Raw genomic sequence first — 18,641 nt, 5'->3', positions numbered from 1 at the left:
TTGAACTTCACTTTTGATGTACTTGGTAAACCAATTCAACAAGTCCAAATGAGCCTCTTCTGCACTCCTGATAGCTGACTCAACATCCACGTTGTACCTTACTTGTTAGACAAAAAACATTACTTGATAAACCTATTAGTTATGAAATTGTTTTCTTAAATTGTAAACTACATAATATTACTTGTTAAATAAATAACATTACTTGATAAATGTCTAACGTCACTTATCAATTCATATTCCATCTCTAATACATTTAGAGCAAAGTGAAGCATGCTTCAACTATGTTATCGCCTTCTCTTTGACAATGGCTCAGTATTTAAAATTAATGAAAGGGCTGTTATAGATCTTGAATTAGATGGATGGTTTCGTGGAACTTTTGGAGAGGCACAACGTTGCCGTTTAAGATAAAGAATCAACTGGGCCTTGGAAGCAAGATGCCAACAGCTTGGCAATCAAGGGGGAGCCAACTTGATGCTTGAGTTTGGAGGGGTTTGATGGAGGGGTTTGATGGGAGAGAGGTCTCTCCATTTTTTCTCCTCCATTTTCCTCCACTTCTTCCATCTCTACCATTCAAATTATTTTATTAAATAATTTTTGTAAATGATAAAATTAATGAATGATGGGGATGGGGGAAGTAGAGGAAAATGAAGAAAAAAAAAGTGGAGAGACTTCTCTCTTAAGGTTTGATGACCTTTTTTTCTCATTTTTGTGTCGGTCATGGAAAATATGAGAAAATGACTTCTTTCCACTATCACTCGCTATTGGCTACAATTTTTTTATGTTTAAACTGAGGACATTTTGGTCATTTAATCAAGCAATTTAATTTCATTTAAGTCCTCTTGGCCTTAAGTGAAATTTCAAATTTCATGGGTCCTCATTTATTATAATGTCACATCCTTGGTCTTGTATTGAAATTGTTCCCTTAAATTATCTACGGAAGCATTCATTTCTCCTTTTTTTTCCTTTTTTTTTGAAAAATACAAAATTTGTGGAAATAAAAACTAAAGCTCCAAAGTTGGAATGGACCCAGCTTACATAATATTGATTTTGCCAAGAATATGGTCCCGGGAGACAGATCAAATCAAGAATGTAATTGGTCATTAATAGCAAAGTATATATAATTATTCGCATGGCCTACAATAAAAGATGTCTCTGCCCTGATTTTTCATCATCATCATAATCATCTCTTGGATCATACAATCATACTTGTGCTTATCATTATCCCATACTCCTCTCTCACAACAAATGTACATTTAAAATGGAACTGATTATTAAACTAATTAAGGCATGAGTTTAAAAGTTAATGATCAAAATTATAGTAAAATCAAACCGATCATGAAGAAAAATCTTTTGAATTATCGGTTCAACAGTTTACTAATTTAACCATCTAGGTTAACACAGATCTTAATATATACTAGCATGCTTTGAAATCAAATTTCACTTCTTTTATTGAATCACCTGCCCACATCCTTTTCCTTTTTACTTTGTTTTTTTTCCCCCCAAAAACACTCATCCCCACACTACTCTGTTTGTTCTGTTATTTTCGTTGTGAATATTTATTTTCGTTTTTCTGATTCAATCGTCACAGCGTGACAACCAATTCTTAATTATGATGCGCCGTAGGGATACAAATATCTTTGTTAAATTTTTAGCAAATATATATTTGATAGATTGGATAACTTCTAATAATTCAGTCATACTACGTACGGAGGAAAATTCAACAGTAAGAATATTGTATCTGACTTTAATTTACTTCTCTTTACAACGATCATTTGTTTTTAATTTTTCTTTCTTGAATAAAAACAAAGTTGTAAAAAAATAATTTTAGAATAACAATGACTTTAAAACGATAAAAACCATAAAATTAAAATTTGTTACAAACTTTTGGGTTAAAAGATTTAAAGTTTTTTTTTTGTGTTTTAAAAGTTGTCATGGGTTGGATACCTAGTGCACTAGAATTAGGGTAGGCCTCAATGTTTAAAAATTTTTATGGAGATATTTCTTTTTTTTTTTTGCTTTATAAGATATTCCGACAGCAGGCAATGGTTAGCATTGAGAATATTTTAAGAAGTTAAATATATATATATATATATATATATATATATATGAGGGTCACAAGCTTATATCTAGACCATCTAGGGCAAAGAAAAACAGTGGACTTCCACGTGTAAAATTCCCGATTTCGCAAGCCCATTTAATGTTTATTTAAATTATAATTGACTCGTTTCACCCCCATACGATGAATCTGAAAGGGTCACATACTAATTAACATCAACGCTATAAAAAAAAGTTAAAAATACATATTAACTTTTTGTATAAAAAACAAATATTAACCTTTCTTTTAACACATACAATACTTTAATTCAAATTTATGAAAAAAATTAATCGTTTAAAAGGCTGTCATTAGTTATTACCGCTTTCCTTGCCCAATAGAGGTTGGAGTACAGCATCAGTGGAATGAAAATTAAAAAAAAATGCAGTAACTACATTTTTCTTTGCTTTTCTTTTCTTTTTTTCAATTCTCCATCCTTCATAGCCACATTGCAATTACCATAAATTGATTTTCAAAAAAACTGAGTGCAAGAAATGTTTCCGAGGTTGTTCCAATTAGAAATTGCCTATAGAACTCAATTGCTTTTCTAATAACTCTGCCATATTTCATGTGTACGGATAGGCCAGGACCAAAAAATCCGGAGAGAAGTTTGACCGAGTTTGACCCTCGTCAAACGTGTTCCTAAGCCTTTGACTTAAGAATGTGCTGCAACTGTGACCTTTGGCTTCTCAATTTTGCGTCTAAAGGCACAGCCTTCAAGTTACTTTTTGGGACCCCTCTTGGCCATTCTATGCAACCTTTCATGCCACGAGTTATGTGTGGATTCATGGCCTCTGATTCCCAGTGCCTGAACCTGCCTTCATCCCTTGAGCCTTCCATTGAAGACGAAACCCCTGCAAATACAGTACCGGTTGTTCCATTAGTCAAGCAAGGCCTTAGTTTAGAGCTCGAACAAGCTTTCCTCTTTAACACCTCTGTAACTAGTGTCTCAGGAGAGTCATCCTCTTGTTTGACTCTGACAACTTCTAAACCAGCATTGTAGTCAGTGGATGAGTTTGACCTGTGTATGGTTGAATGGTTGTTCAAGCCATCTTCGCATGGTTTTATCACTTTCTCATAATCTCTGTTGTTATTTCTGAGCTCCTCATAAATGGAAGAAATATCATCAAATTTTAAGAAATCACATGAAAGTTCCACAATGCCTTGGTTTTTGTCTTCTGATCTTAGGGAATTCTGGAGAAAAGCAAAGAACTGTATCATCTGATTGTATTTTTCTTCAAGCGCGAGTTTTGCATCAAGCAACTTCATGTGAACCCGTTCTTCGCGCAAAAGCTCGGATATCTGCATCATCTTCCTTTCTTCTTCCACTTCCTTGAGAATTTTCATGGATTCAATCTCCAGCTCCTCAAGCCTACACTTGTCTTCCCCTACCTGCTTGGCTAATTCATTGCACACTTCCTCCATTAACTCTCGACCTCGTTTTTCTTCCTCGTAGTTCTTCATGAAGTGCTTAGCCGATTGGTTGGCTTCAGCCAACTTGTGTAACAACTTGGCATTCATCAACTCCATCCTCTCTCTGCTTCTCCTTTCCCTTCCCAGTTTATCCTTTGCCTCATCCAACATTGACTGAAACTTTTTGAGTTCTCTTTGCTTCCAAAAGATCATTTCTTCTTCAAACTTGTGAACAAATTGTTGTGCCTTTTTCTTAGAAGACCTCTTTGCAGCTTTTAGCTTATTTATGCACCTTTGAGCCCGAAGAAGTTCTGCTAGAAGAGCAGAGACAATTGAATCACCTACTAAATTTCTCTCTTCATTGTGTTTACCATCATGAATCTGAGGGAACTGGTTGGATGTTTCAGGAAGATCAGTATCCCATTTTGTTGCCTCTTCCTTGCAACACTTAAGACACTGCAGAGAAGATTCAATCTGAGAACAAAACCCACATTAGGAATTAGTATCTCAATGTTGTTGTCGTCAGTGAGAAGAAATACAAGGTTTCTGTTTCTTCTCTTTCATGAATGTTATTGGATCAATAGTTCAGATGTATCAATTTCCACTCATAAGTCCATTCACAAACAGTTGAAAAAGACAGACCTTAAACCCTTATCATCAATCTAGGATAGATTTATAGAACTAATAGCCTGACTGATCACTAAAGTGGCTCCCCCTATACATTGTTTAAAGTTCAAGCAATTATTAGCATGTAAACTGTACCTCATTTTGAGTTCCATTTCTTGAATGCAAGACAGTATGCAGCCTCGATGGGTGATCTTTCACCTTCTCAAATCCATCTCTGGTTTTGTGATGAGTGGGAGGGTAGATCCTTAAATCCTCATTAGCTAGCTAGAGGAAAGAACGTGTGGAGGATCTTAATATGACATAATGACAAAAACTATAACCACAAGAAACTGAAAACAACAGCCATTAACTAAAAGAAGTGTGTTATTTTGGTTTTTGTTTTTGTTTTTTAACTGTGTACAGGCTTCTCTCATTGGAGGCAACCCTATTCAAGTCACAATTAGGTACTAAATGTGGGCAACTCTCTCAGCAAAGATTCAAATCTTGGTTTGCCATGTTATCAAAAACTAGTCCCCTGTTGGTTGTGTTCTTTTGGTTTTGTGGGAGCACTAAATGCACTAGGAAATTTTAAGAAGGCAATGGTGGAGACCTAACTCTGACATCAAGTCTTCTGATACTCAAAAGATCAGAAGAGGTGCCAGGGAACATCAGATCAACGTGTCATTGGCAAATCAAAGTATGGTTTTTATTTTACATGCTGATTCCAAAGGATCAAAGAGGGAATCACAAGAATGACCAGAGGAAGTCATCAGACTTGTTTTTATAGTTGAAAATTACATAAGCCAAAGTCTGATTTGATTATGGGCAGATGATACATGAAAGGACAGCGGCAAGTACATGCTTAATAATGAGAAGGATTGTGATTCAGAGCCTTCTTTATATTAATGCAGGATTGGCATCAAGTTTGCAGTTCAGATCTTAGATCATATTTTGTTCAATTAGTTTTCTAGATTTGATTATATACATACGCTTAATGGAGGAAACACTGAGATTGATTTTAATCAATGAAAGAAGGGAAGATAGCAATCAAGGGTCTCTGCATAAAATTTATATTATGTAAGGATCAATTGTTGTTAAAACACATTAAAGTCAGTCTTTTACCAACAAATATCCATTCGATTTTTAACAACTCATTCAAAATTTATAACAGTTCATTCAAACTTATTTTTCATTTGAATTTTGACAATAACTGATTCTTAATTGGTAAAAATTTCATATAGAGGTCTTGAGAGCTATTTTCCCATAAAAGAATGGCTGAAACCATTGAATCACAGAGATCGTGCGAACTGGGCCATTCCAAAAGGCAAAAATTTTGAGAATCCGAAAAAAGAAATCCCAACATTAGTGGACAAACAATAAGTTAATCTTCATATTAAACTTGAATCATCTCTTTTATCCACGTTCTATATAATTGACATATTTAAAATTAGTCAGTTCAACAGATTAATGCGCAAAGGAAAAATGAAAACATGAAAGTTAGCCATCCCATTACACAAACAACCATTAAGCATCATGAACATAGTTCTTGGGAAGATGATACAAAATGTTCTATCCAAGTTCTATCTCATATGCACGCTTTCAGCCAAGCATCAGATAAATTCGAAGATTCAAAGCAGAAAAGTGAAAAGCAGAACGCAATTTCTTTCCGTTAGCCATCTTTTCTGCTCAGCAACCACACAGCCCAACAACAAATTGACATCAAATTACAACTAAGGAAAAGAAAACGAAATTGTAGATACCTCAGACTTGGACGAACAAAACGACCCACCGCCATAACTCCCAGAACGCTCCATAAAGCGAAGCTGCCATAAGCCGGCGGCGAGCTTCCGAGCGGAAAGCTGGGAATTGGGAAATCGGTGGCGGAAATTCACCGGGGAGCTGAGACCGGCGATGAAGGAGTATCTCTTCTTGTGAAGGTTGCACCGGAAAAGGAATGAATTGCGATGTTTCTGGCGATGCGGAATCGCGGAATTCCGGGAGCCGGCGGAGGAGCTCATAGGGCCATGAACAGAGAGAAGGAAAGGGAAGAGAGGAATGGGAAAGAGAGAGACACAGAAAGAAACAAAAGATTGTAATTTGGGAATGTTGGTGTCCGCTCACTGCTCAGTGCTGACTGACAGTTACTTTGCGGATTTATCATGCATGCTTCATGCCTTCTCCATCATTTAACTCTCTTTAATATATACCTTTCACGAGAATCTGTATAAGTTGCAAAAATGTCGTACAATTTTTCTACGGCTGATATCTTATAGACATCTAGAAATAAAGCTATATCTTTTTTCCAGCTAAAAATAACGCTATATATATATATAGTTACATCCAAATTAAGTCGTTTTATCATACTCTTTCCTCCTCAAATTATAAGAAGTATTTCATTAGTTTAAAATAGAAGATAATTTAATAAAACTAAGTTTCTTTAATAATATTTTTGTAATATTACTTTTCAAGTAAAAAAATTAAGATAATTGTAAATTTGAAATTATATTAAATTAACGTCATTTGCAGAAATTTATATTTAAAAAAATAAGTTTGTAAAGTATTATTATTAAATTTTATTAATTTATATAATTTTATTTCAAACTATCTTATGATTTAGAATAAAAAAAAGTATTATATCCAAGCATGAAATTTGTCACTACTCATGTCCCACCCTGTAAGATGCATATCCTATCTCGTTGATGGTATCGTCCCATTTGAAATTGAGACAGACTGGAAATTCTTGGTAAAAGAAAGAGGATTGAATTGTAAGAGGCAGAAAAGTAAGAATTAATCAATTAATCTTTTTAAGAATGTTCATATATTCAAATTCTAAATAACCAAGCACACTTATTCACTTTTTTTCAATAAAATTCTATATATTTTTCTGAAATAAAAATCCATTTATTTTAAAGTATCATTATTCAATAATCTCCTCAAGATATAAATAATGAAAATTTTTGTAAATTTAGCATAAAATATATTATCTTTTAAACTCAAAAATTAATATATTACCTTAAATCACAAGTTCAAATAAACTTGACAGAGAACTAATAGCAAACTTGAATTTTATAAGAGAGCAAGGTTGCTAAACTCGTAATAAAAATATAAACTTATATTTTAAACTCGTAAGAATTTATTTCTATTAACAAATAACCATTAAAATATAATTAGAATTTAATTTAAATATATTAAAAATATAAATTGTCAAAATTAAACTCATATACATTGATAAATTATCATGTATAAGACATAAAAATTAAAAAATAGGAGAACTTATTTTTAGTATTTTTATTTTTTTTATTAATATTAATTTTTGCATTTTAAGTTTTTTTCTTTGAACCAGGTCTTATAAGTTTTATAAATTAAATTTTTTATAGTATATATTTAACTCGCTCAATTCAAAAAAAAATTTACGAACTTAATAAGTTTAACCAAGCTTGCATCTAATCCGAATTTATAAATTAATTAACACAATTTTATAACTTACAAACATAAAAACGGTAAACTTGAAAGTAAACTCATGAATTTATCTGAATTTATATCTACTTTGAATTTATGAGTGAGTTGACACGATATTGTAAGTTAAAAATATTAAACTCATAAAATCAATTTGAAAGTTTGACAATTATAAAAGGGAGAATAAAACTAACATAACCACACTAGACAAAAACAAAAACATAACTTATTATACTCACTCTTTGGGAAAAAATATAGATGTTATTTTTTTTTCTCAGTATTATCCTATTTTAATTACATCAAGTCGTAATTCCTAAACACATTTCATTGTGGAGAGAGGAAAAAAAAACTCCCTCCATCTTCAATTATAGGGTACTTTTAAAGAATTTTTTTATTTTAAAATATAAGATACTTTGTGTAAATTAAAGTTTTATTAAATGCATCAATTCTAATATTATTCTTTTTCTCTTTATTAATTTCCTTCCCTTCTCTTTTCAATATATTAAATAGATATTTTTTAAATTTTAAATTTTTATTTTAAAAAGATAAGGTTGTTAAGTATATTTAATGAGATTTATTGATATGTAAGATTTTATTTAAAAGTATATTATAATTTAAAACGGAGGGAATAGTAGTTAATTTTTTCCTCAATACTGTCCTCCTTAATTGCACCAAGTTATATAATTATTAGACATATTCATATTTTATTATGATAATTAATTTTAGTGAAAGACAAAGTTGAAATGTCAAACATTTTTTGAAAATTTAAAGATATTAATTATCATTATTTAGGAACTATAAAGCTGGTTAACTTTACTGATTTACTCTATAAATAGGGGTGGAAGGAGAATTCAAAACTTCAAAAATCAAGAGGCAAAATTTAAATAAGTTATATAAAATGTAATGGCAATTGAGTTTTTGGTTACCAAGATATTTTGTAGAAAGTTTCAATTTTTGGAGAAACATTTCTCAATTTACAATTAAGCCTCCACAGTTTATTACTTAGTTGCAACTAATCTTGTACGATTTCTAACCGAGTTCTCGATATTATTACTGAGCTTCCGTGATTCGTAATTGAGCCATGTTGCTCATTGAATAAGGACTTTTTCGTCCATTGACTTATTTTCAACATGGGTCCTCTTCAATTGTTTCATAATTGGCCCTCTAGTGTCTTTCACTCTCAGTGGTCCTTCTTTCTAATTTTTCCAGATTTTAATGAATCCGAATATCAAATTGGTGAACAAAACAAGAACCACCCTGCAAACTGTGCAACATGAATCATAATTGATTTAAATTTAAATAAATAAATAATAATAATTCAACAATAATTTAACAAAGTATGTATTTATATTCAACCCTACCAGGCTAACTATATGATCTATTGGGATGTCTCGGAATATGCTATATCATTGCATTAGATATTATATACTTTTTTTTTGGGCCAAAGCATTAGATATTATATATCTACTCCCTCCTATTTCTTATTCTACATATTCTCTTTATTAAAAAATAGAAAATATTTTTAATTAAATTAGATTTATACCTCATACAGGCGTGATAATGTTTTAGTTTTAAAAATAAAAAAATAAATATTAAAAAATTATTTTAGTATCTTTAAAATACAATATATTGCTTTCTCTTCTATTTTAAGAGTCACAAAATACAAACATATCTTTTATTTTTAAGTTTTTATTTTCATTCATTTAATCATTATTTGACAGTTGTTGCACTAAAATACAATTCTTGATATATTGTTTTAAATTTTTATTCATATTTTAAATTTATTAGTTATGCAAATTGATTTATTTAGTATTTTTTAAACAAATTGAAATACACACTGCCCCCTTCAAAAAAATTAAGGAAATTTTAACCAAATCTTATATTTCAATAAAATAATTACTTATTTTTAAACTAATACAATCTTTCTATATTTATTTATGTTTAATAGGATGTTTCACTTTAAAATAATATAAAGTAATTTATTCGTTAGGGATAGTTTTGAAAAAAAAAAGATAATGATTACACCTTAAAATATTAAAAATGTCTTATATTTTTTAGTATTCAATATTTCAAAAAATACTTTATATTTTTTAACAGAAGGAGTAAATTTGTTAAAATAATCAAACACATATGTAAAAAAAAACTTAATGAAATAAGAGATAAATTAATCAATATAATTTATGTTTATATTCATTTAAATTTTATAATTTTCTTCAAGTATTTTTAAATGATTTTCATACTTAATTGTTTAGAGTTGTTGTTGGAAAAAAATTATTTGAAGTTCCTCAAATTATAAAGTGAGATGATACATAAATAGATTATAGAGGTTAATAGTTTAAAAATTTTCAATATAAATATAAATAATAAATTAAATATTTTATAGTATTTAACATAATATTCTTAACAATGTTAAAAATAAAACTAAAGTGTAAGTTTTAAAAATGAAAAAAAAGTACTATAATGTTATAATTTATGTCAAACTAAAGTGTAAGTTTAAAAAAAAGTACTATAATGAATCAAACTACAATTTATGTCATAATATTATTTTTAAATCATAACTATAATTGTTGCAAATTAAGAAAATAGTATAATCCAAGTTAAAATACCAATTACTAATCACATGTACGAGAGTATTATATCAATTAATAAAACATTACAAGTAATACAATTACTTTTAACAAAATATTAGGTATATAGTGTAAGATAAATTCATTAACATTATATAATTAACTTGAGGCTCATGATTTTTTTTTTTTTTACGTAGACTTGAAGCACATAATTACATTAATGTTTTTCATAGGTTTTCACATCATAATCTGCTTTTACATATAAATAATAGATTAATAAATTTTATACCTTATGCATTTAAAGAATATGAACAAAAACTTTTTTTATATATTCTCATACAAATTATTTTATGATTTGTTGCCATGTGTTGATAATAAATATATAATAAATTATTTTTATGTAAACCATATTATTATCCTCGTATAATTTTTATTGTACATCTAACACTTATTATTTTTACTAAAAATCTTATATTCACTTTTAAATTTTATTATGGATCCTACAAGATCTTTTAAAATATAAAAAATTTATTTTTTTACATTTTTTCTGGATTTTAAAATTTACAAATGTAGATTCTACATTCACATTTTTCAATGATAGATCCCCCATCCACTTTTTTACCATAAGTCCTGTAACTATACATACATACATACATGCATGCATGCATATATATATATATATATATATTATTTTTTTAACAAAATTATCGGTTAACTCATTTTTTTAAAAATTAAATTTTTTAAATTAATTACTAATTTAAATTTACTAATTAAATTATAGGTCCTACACTCATTTTTTTGCCATTAGTAATTTCTTTGTATATCTAATATCTATTATTTTTACTAAGAATCTTATATTCATCATTAATTTTTACTAACCTTACATGGTCTTTTAAAATATAAAAATTTTATTATTTTTAATATCTTGTCTAAATTTTTAAAATTTACAAATGTAGGTGCCATACTCACAATTTTTAATGGCAAGCCTAGCACATACTTTTTTTTATTATGGGTTTCACAACTATATTTTTTTAACAAAATTATTCATTAATTAATTTTTAAAAAAATAAAAAAAGAGAGAGAAAATCACTGTTCTAAGCAATGTAGATCTGTAGTTCTTTGAGTTGCTTTACAATATATATTAATGATTAAATTATTTTAACTATCTTTAAACTATCAATATATTTTTATATTTGTTCTTATTTAATAAAGTGTCTCACTTAAAAATAAATGATTGAATGATTCATTTGTTAATGGCTTTTTTGGGAAAAAAAAGATCATGAATTATACATTAAAAAATTAAAAATATTTTATATTTTATTATCAAACCTCATAAAAATTTTTTATATTTTTTAACTGAGGGAATATAAGTTACCTTTTAAAAAAACTGTATAATTCTTTTTCTAAGTTACTCCCTTCGTTTAAAAATATAAGTCATTTTTAATCGAATTTCATCTCCCAATAAAGTAGTTACTTACTTTTAAATTAATCCTATCTTTTCATATTTACTCCTATTAAATATTTATAATAAATATAAAGTCATTATCAATAGAGGCAGTTTTGAAAAAAAGGTAATGATTACATCTCAAAAGATTAAAAATACCTTACATTTTTTAATATCTAACTCTTCAAAAAATACCTTATATGTTTTAACAGAGAAAATACTTTGCATAAAAATATGAATCATTAATTTTTTTAATTTTAATTTTTTAAAATTTTTAAAGATAATTCATTTAGTAAAGATAATTTGAGAAATTTCTTTTCTTTTTTGATAGCATCGAAAGTTTAACTGTATCTCATTAGTATTTGTAAAGTAATTAAAAGTAATTTATAAATATGATTGAAAGGAGTATATTTTTCTAGAATTGAATATTATAAATTATAATAATATCATTATTTGATAAATAATCCGTCCCTTTAATATATGTCTTTTTAGGAAAATATTTTTATTCATTTTACATGTCCTTTTAAAAATTTTTCATAATATATCTGTATTCACTCTTTTTTCGAGAAAATATCTTCATTCACTCTAACAATTTTAAAGACCATTATTAAGTTTTAAGGATAAATTTGACAAATCAATGAATATTTCTATATATAATTTGTTTTTATTTTTGTTCAAATATCTTACAAGACCTGAGAAAGATGAGATGAATGGAAAAGGCCATGGAAATGGGACCAGGGGTCTCTCCCTTTCTTTTCCTCTCTTTCCCTCCACTTCTCCCATCTCCATCATTCAAATTTTTTTATTAAACAATTTTTTTAAATAAAAAAATTAATGAATGATGGAAGTGGGGGAAGTGAAGAGAAATGGAGGAAAAGGAAGTGGAAAGACCCCACCTCTATGGAAATGTGGCACAAACAAAACAGGTGAAGACTTTGGATGTGTTTATTTAATATTTAAAAATAAGTACTAATTTTTAAATAGTCTAGAGTTTTATAAAAGCAAACAATATTTTTATGTTTGGTAGTAATAATAAAAAGAAATAACAATTTAGTTAGTTTTTAAAAAAATTTAAAACATAATAATATTTAATAAAAAAATATTTTTAAAAAATAAATGATTTTTTATTTTAAAAAAATAAACCGGCGCTTGAAGGGGGAAGGTGGTAATTGGTAAAAGTATTGAATAATTTAAATGAAGGAAGGTGTTCGTAGTTCAACTATAAAGTAAGTTGGTTCAGATTTCCCGTCAGTGTGGAGACCCAGACTTGACATAATTTCAGGTGTGCTTTGACTGTAGCTTTGGTGGCGCGCGAAATCTGGAAACGCGTCCTGTGTTAATTGTGTTACCAGGCACAGTTGGCTTGTTAATCATTCTCTCCTTTTTATTAGTACGGCATCACCGCCTGTTTGTTTTCTATTCTTAAAAATATTTTTTTATTTTAATATTTGAAAAAAACTAATTTGATTGATGATTTTTAAATTTTTGTTTTGAAAACAGTTTTTAATTTTTTTGTTTTTAAATACAAGAAAATCAAAACAACTTTTAATTTTTTTCTATTCTTATTTTTTTATTTTTACCAAGTAGAAGTGGGAAACAAAAAATGTCGTTTCTGTTTTTACACTGCTAGAAGGATGGTTTTGGTAATTACTGATTTAAATATTTTTGTTTCCTCAACCTCATGCTGCTCTTGTTCTTTGATTTCTTTCATTTGATCTACCTAATATGTTTAGGCTTATCTCAAGGCTTTCTTTTATTTATATAAAATGAATGGTTTATGATTTTCATTTGATTTTATCCTATTCCACTTAACTATGTCTCTATCCCATTTATTGTAATAATTATAGATTCTTTTAATATTTATTAGAATATTTTATTTTATTATAATATAAATTTTTCATTTCTCATTTTCTGAAAGATGTTTCTTTTTTTGTTAATGTTGTATAACACGCACACACACACAAGAAAACTTTATATATTTAACATATTTTTGTCTAAATAAATTAAAATAAATAAATTTTCACGTGTTAATAATATTAAATAATTACATGTTGTCTTGATTTAATTAAAAAATTAAACAAATAATTTTAATTGTATAATTTTTTATGTTCTTATAAATATTACTCATTTTGTAAATTTTAGGGAAATTTCAAAAAAAATTTATAATATAATAGACTAATTCTGCCAAGCAAAATAAAAGCCAAAACAATTTTTATCAAACAAGTTTTATTACATTTTAGTTTTTAAAACTTATTTTTAATATTAATTTTTTCAAGCAAGTTTTTTTTAATTTTAAAACTGTTTTTGGATTACTATTACCAAACAAGTTTTTTTTATTTGTTCTCAAAAACAATTTTTAAAATTATTTTAAAAACAACTTTTGAAAACAAAAACATTAAAGCAATAACCAAACAAGCCATATGACATTTCGTTGCCTACTTTGAGGAAGTTTTGGTTTGTATGGCTTTTTAGGTGAATGACAATTGAAGATCCTGTAAAGAAATTAATATAAAATAAAGATGAATGGTAAATCCTGATATTTCAATTATAAAAGGTTTTTGATATTGTTTAAGAGTTCTTATTTGTCATCCTCCCCAACTTTTATCTTGACTTTTGAACTATACTCTTATTTAAAATGGAAAAGGAAATAGTGGAATTGAGAACACAGTCGGGTTTGATGGATTATTGGTTTAAATACCTTTTATAACTCTTGCTTGAAAAAACGAGAACTTATAATATAATTGAGCTTCTAAACCTAACTTATTTAATAGTTTAGACGGTTAATTTGGTCTTGTTTTTTGTTTTACTTTAGAAGTATAAGATATTCTCAACTTTTCAATTAAATTTAGATTAAATGCATAGTTGTATTTTAAAATTAAAATTTATATTAATTATTTTTAATTTTTATCATTATAATTTGTATTTTGAAAAAATACGTAATATTATAATAAAAATTAAATTTTAAAAATTGTAAAAAATAAAAAAAAAAGCTGCCTTAAGCACAATAATAAATACTGAGCTTAAAGAAATAATTCATTTTAAGATAAAAATTTTTTAGACTTAAGCTTATATAACGGGCCCATCAATTTAAAAGCTATAGAAAACGGTAGGTCATGTTAATTGAGCAATTCTTTTATTGACTAAAAGTAAAATGAGAGAGATTACCAAAACCAAAAAACGAAAAAAGGTACCGGTTTTCTTTGTGCCATTGCCTATTCATATTATTGTTTAGATTTAAATTTAGAAAATGGTTCAAACATCTTATAAAAAAAAAAAAAGAAACATTGAAAATGAGTAACTTATGGGGATTGGGGAGTTTCTTTATTAATACATGCGTTAATAGTTGACGGTGTGATGGAGATGCCCAGTAATTTCATCGTTTGATCTCAGGAGACATCCCACCACTCGCTCCTGCGGAATTGTCGCCAAAGATTCTTCTCTTCACCAACCCTCACCTCCAGAAATTTTTAGGTCGAATAAAAGTATAATATTTAAATGAAAGTAAATATAAATTGATAAAAGAAAAAAATAAAAATTAAATATACATTTTGTTATGAAAATATAATTAACTTCAATAACCGTATGTTAAAATGAGATTTAATATGTAATTTTCATCAAATGAGGGTAATAGAGAGAGGAAAATTTCATAAACATTACACATTAAGACCTGATTTTTAAAAAATTAATAATGATAAAGGCAAAATTATTTCAACTTTAATTATTTAAAATTTAAAATATATTTTTTAAAAATTTAAAGTTTAAATCATCCATGAACTAATAGTTCATAATTTAAATTACATATTAATTTTATTCATAAAAATTAAAAGTGTTTAGTAATCTGAAATATTAATAATAAATTTTAACATAATTTTAATTTTTATATTTTTATTTTTTTAAGATATAAGAATTAATATTTAATTAATTAAAATTATAAGGATTGAATTTTAAGAGTTAAAGTTTAGAGATTAAATTACAATTGAGTAAAAATTTTAAAAACTAAATTATAATAAATTAAAATTTAAAAATTAAATTATAACTAAATTAAAATTATAAAAAGTAAATAATTAATTTTTTCATTGCTTGAATTATAAAGCTAAAGGATCGTCGGGTGAAATTAAACCAAACAATTATGAGAGTGATGGAAGGAAGAGACTTTTGGCAAGTGGCGTGGCACCAGATTTACAAAGTTCGAAGAACTTCCAATCAATTAAATAAAAACTCACCAAATTATGCTACTTTTTTTCAGGGCTTCCTTTGGCATTATTGATTTAATACATTAATAACACGTGTATATGTCTCTCCCATTGTATATGGTACATGTCTTGTCCAGCCATAAATAATCCTAGTTATTAGATTCAACCAAACTTGTTCATATTTAATTAAACCAACTAATTAATCGCGTGTGTCTGTAGATTGGACTTGTCAAATCCACATCTCACTTGGTAATGTTAGAAGCATTCATATATAATGTTTTGGTAGGTAGAAAAATATTGTTAATAATTAAGAAAATGAGAAATGTATATATCTCTTTTCTTAAGTATATTTTTTTCATTTTTTTTAGAAAACATTTATTGGTTTCCTAAATATTAATTCAATTTATATGAATTTTTTGTGCTGGAAAGTCAAATATTAGTTGATGCGAGCAGTGCTGAATTCTCACACTAGATATGTGAAAACCAGGAGTTACTTAGAATATTGCCAAGATATTAATTAGTATATTTGGTTTCAAAGCATGAACTATAATATGTCAATTTATAATTTTCAACACCAGGTTCAATCTAACTCACTTTAATATTCACTCGTGAAGGCTTATGATTTGTTTGGTTGGAAGGTGTGGGAGATTTTAATGAGCTCGATTTTTTAAAAAAAAAAGTTAGAGAAGTGAGGTTAAAAGATTTTAATTAATTCTCTTTAGTCTTTGATTTCACATGTATTCTCTTTATTAAAATTTTATAACTTTACTAATTTATTTTCAGTACACAAATTCATGTTTATTATATTTTGTTATATATTAGTTATTAAGTTCAAAAACTTTATTCAGTATAGAAGTAAAACTTTTTACATCAATTTAAGTTTGTTTACACCTAGACATTCTAATAATATATAAATAAAAATATATATAAGCTCAACACTTTAACAGTTGGAGTTAAAATGTGACATCAAACTTACTTATATACAATTCTTTGTTACCAAAAGTTTCATAGCCAGTTGAGTTCCAAAAGTTCACACTACTACAAAGTAGCCTTTTTATGTCATCTTTTAATATAAGTTATTAAAAAAGCCATAATAAAAAAAAAGGTGGCAACAAACTGTAATCATATGCAAAAGATTTTACTTTAATTCTATAGAAAACCGACATGAAAACTACAATCCACGTCGGTTATTAAAAAAATCAATGTGGATTGCCAAAAAGTTTTTTTTTTTATTTCATATGTTTCCACGTTAATTGCTTCTACAACCGATACGGAAACTTGAAACCACGTTGATTTTTATAAAAATCAATTTGGTTTCATTTCAAATTTCAAATCTTAAAAAATGCATTTTCGACAGTTCTTTCTTTTGTTTTAGTTTTTCTTTTGTTTGATGCACTCTCTTCTAAACCCAAAACTAAAAAAAGATTTCTTCTTGGCCATCGTCAATGTTCATTGCTCCGTCCACCATCATCGCTGTTAAGTCACCAATTTGGGTTCCGTTGCCATCACTTTTTCATTGTCTTTGTGCTGTTTTGCGTGGTGCTATCGTCTGTTCACATGTTGCTCTTTAAATGTCATTTTTGTTATCTTATTCTTCCTTCTTCCTTATTCCATTACTCATTTCTTTAGCATTTCTTTAGTTGTGGGTGTTTTCTTCTTCATTCTTGGTGCCATCGTTCATTCATGTTCTATCTTTAAAGTAAGTTTTCTTTTTTTTTTTTTCCTTTTAAGTTTTTCTTTAATTTCCATACTTTATTGTAGTTAGTAGTTGTAGACATGAAACATTTATTTTTGTTCTTACATAACATTAGTCGTGCTCAGTTTGGAATGTCTATTCAGTTTAATTATTTTGTGTTTCTTTATTTTAAATTGTTATATTTTTAAAAATTGTTTAAGATTATATGATTTAAATTTTTATAATGCTTGAGTTTGATTTAAACTTTCTTGTTGTTGAGATTTAAGTTGAATTTGATTGTTATTGAAATTTTAGGAGGTCTTTTTTTAAAGAGAAATTCTACCAAAATTTTTTCTAATATTTATATAATTTATTCATGGCTTGGGGGTTGGATTTGAATTTTATTGTTGTTGATATTTAAGTTGAATTTGATTGTTGTTGAAATTTATAGGTTTAAGTTTTGAATATATAAAAAAATAATTTTTTTAAAAAAATTAAACTTTTAACAATGGTTATATAAAAAATTAATATTAAAAAAATTTTAATATCAGTTTTCTAAAAATAATTTTCATGAAAAGTGAGCTTTCCACATCAATTATTATAAATAAATGATGTGGTAAGTTAACTTTTCACTTTACTTCTTTTTATTTTTTTTAATAATTAACGAAAAAAGTTAAAAATAATCGTTGTTAAAAATCCTTCCTATAGTAGTGTCAATTTAAAGGCTTTAGAAATAAATGGGATCCCAAAAATAGAGTTAATTTAAAGACAAATAATTAAGGTCAGACAAATAAAAAAATCAAAGTAAGAATGGTAAAGGAAGTATGGAAAGTATTTGAGCATTGAAAATAAGATAAACAGGGTTAAAGAGGTCATTTTTGCAAAACTAAACCAATTCGTCACGAGTCATGGCATAGAGGTTTTTGGCTATGGCTAGCACACACTTTGCCATCCGCTGCGACCAACAACATTTTTTGCTGTGGCCAACAGGTCATAACAATAATAAATAGGACAACCTTCAAACTTCGACTTTCAAAGTATTTAACTTTCAACTCGGACCTTTGATTAAAATGATTTAAGCACTCACGCAAGGATAATTAAGCATATTAGCTAATGGTTTTAGTCTTACAACAATAAAATATCCTAGTAGAAATTTGGACACTTGAAGCCAAAGCTACTCATTCAACATTCACAA

At 27.3% G+C, this 18,641-nt stretch overlaps 1 protein-coding gene across 2 annotated transcripts; it reads right to left on the bottom strand.

The window, feature by feature from the left end:
• Positions 1-2,453: 2,453 nt before the first annotated feature.
• On the bottom strand, positions 2,454-6,264 carry LOC129292636 (uncharacterized). Of its 2 annotated transcripts, XM_054930224.1 has the most exons (3): positions 5,872-6,264; positions 4,268-4,396; positions 2,454-3,979 (listed from the first exon to the last, which is right to left on the bottom strand). In XM_054930224.1, exons 1-3 carry the CDS (start codon positions 6,127-6,129, stop codon positions 2,735-2,737), a joined length of 1,632 nt encoding a protein of 543 aa, XP_054786199.1. In that variant the 5' UTR covers positions 6,130-6,264; the 3' UTR covers positions 2,454-2,734. The 2 variants fall into 2 exon arrangements, with proteins under 2 accessions (XP_054786199.1, XP_054786200.1); XM_054930225.1 differs by lacking the exon at positions 4,268-4,396.
• Between the last annotated feature and the right edge of the window lie 12,377 nt (positions 6,265-18,641).

This window comes from Prosopis cineraria, unplaced genomic scaffold (genome assembly GCF_029017545.1).
Source record: "Prosopis cineraria cultivar Desert tree isolate PC_DT_omini unplaced genomic scaffold, ASM2901754v1 PC14, whole genome shotgun sequence".
Taxonomy (NCBI): domain Eukaryota; kingdom Viridiplantae; phylum Streptophyta; class Magnoliopsida; order Fabales; family Fabaceae; genus Prosopis; species Prosopis cineraria.
Note: the sequence above shows the minus strand (reverse complement) of the source record. Positions and strands in the feature narration are given on the sequence as shown.

Bases quoted from the DNA above. Each gene is read 5' to 3' on its own strand.
- LOC129292636 (XM_054930224.1), bottom strand. From the start codon at position 6,129: ATGAGCTCCTCCGCCGGCTCCCGGAATTCCGCGATTCCGCATCGCCAG. The intron at 4,397-5,871 runs GTATCTACAATT...TCTTTCCTCTAG, and splicing joins TTTGTTCGTCCAAGTCTGAG to CTAGCTAATGAGGATTTAAG. The intron at 3,980-4,267 runs GTACAGTTTACA...TTTTGTTCTCAG, and splicing joins GAAATGGAACTCAAAATGAG to ATTGAATCTTCTCTGCAGTG.